The sequence below is a fragment of the Buceros rhinoceros genome, unplaced genomic scaffold (assembly GCF_000710305.1).
Source record: "Buceros rhinoceros silvestris isolate BGI_N320 unplaced genomic scaffold, ASM71030v1 scaffold3054, whole genome shotgun sequence".
Classification (NCBI taxonomy): Eukaryota; Metazoa; Chordata; class Aves; order Bucerotiformes; family Bucerotidae; genus Buceros; species Buceros rhinoceros.
The window spans coordinates 1-427 of NW_010408608.1; the positions used below are offsets into that span (position 1 = coordinate 1).

Sequence of the window (427 nt, forward strand, 5' to 3'; positions counted from 1 at the left end):
TATGCCGCAGCTTCGGCGGCAGGGGAGCTGCGTGCAGCCACTGTCCTGCGGGTCCTGGTTGTGCCTGGGGGCTCCGTGGAGACCCGCCGACACTGGGGCAGAGGTAACGGTGCCTCTCTCGTGCAGCCCAAGCCTTGGCCCAGGAACACTGGGGCAGAGGTAACAGTGCCTCTCTCGTGCAGCCCAAGCCTTGGCACAGCGCCTGCAGCAGGTGACCCTGCCCCTCGTCCCCCAGAGCCAGTGCACGCAGTACTGGGGCAGCAGCATCACCAGCGCCATGCTCTGCGCCGGTGGAGCGGGAGCGTCCTCCTGCGAGGTACAGAGCTGGGCTGTACCGCAGGGAGGGCGGCGGAGGAGGGCGCGTGGGGTCTTTCACCTACGGAGGTGGAGATTAAAGATCTAGCTCCTGGCCACGGCCACGGGACCC

General features: G+C 67.7%; 1 protein-coding gene across 1 annotated transcript in view; it reads left to right on the forward strand.

Annotated features, from left to right (window-relative positions):
* Positions 1-182: 182 nt before the first annotated feature.
* LOC104492361 (chymotrypsin-like protease CTRL-1) overlaps positions 183-427 on the forward strand; it is a gene marked incomplete at its 5' end in the record, with an annotated part of 591 nt that continues 346 nt past the window's right edge. The window contains one exon of the mRNA XM_010134913.1: positions 183-316. Coding sequence (XP_010133215.1) covers positions 183-316 — 134 coding nt within the window. The remainder of the gene's footprint in view (positions 317-427) is intronic.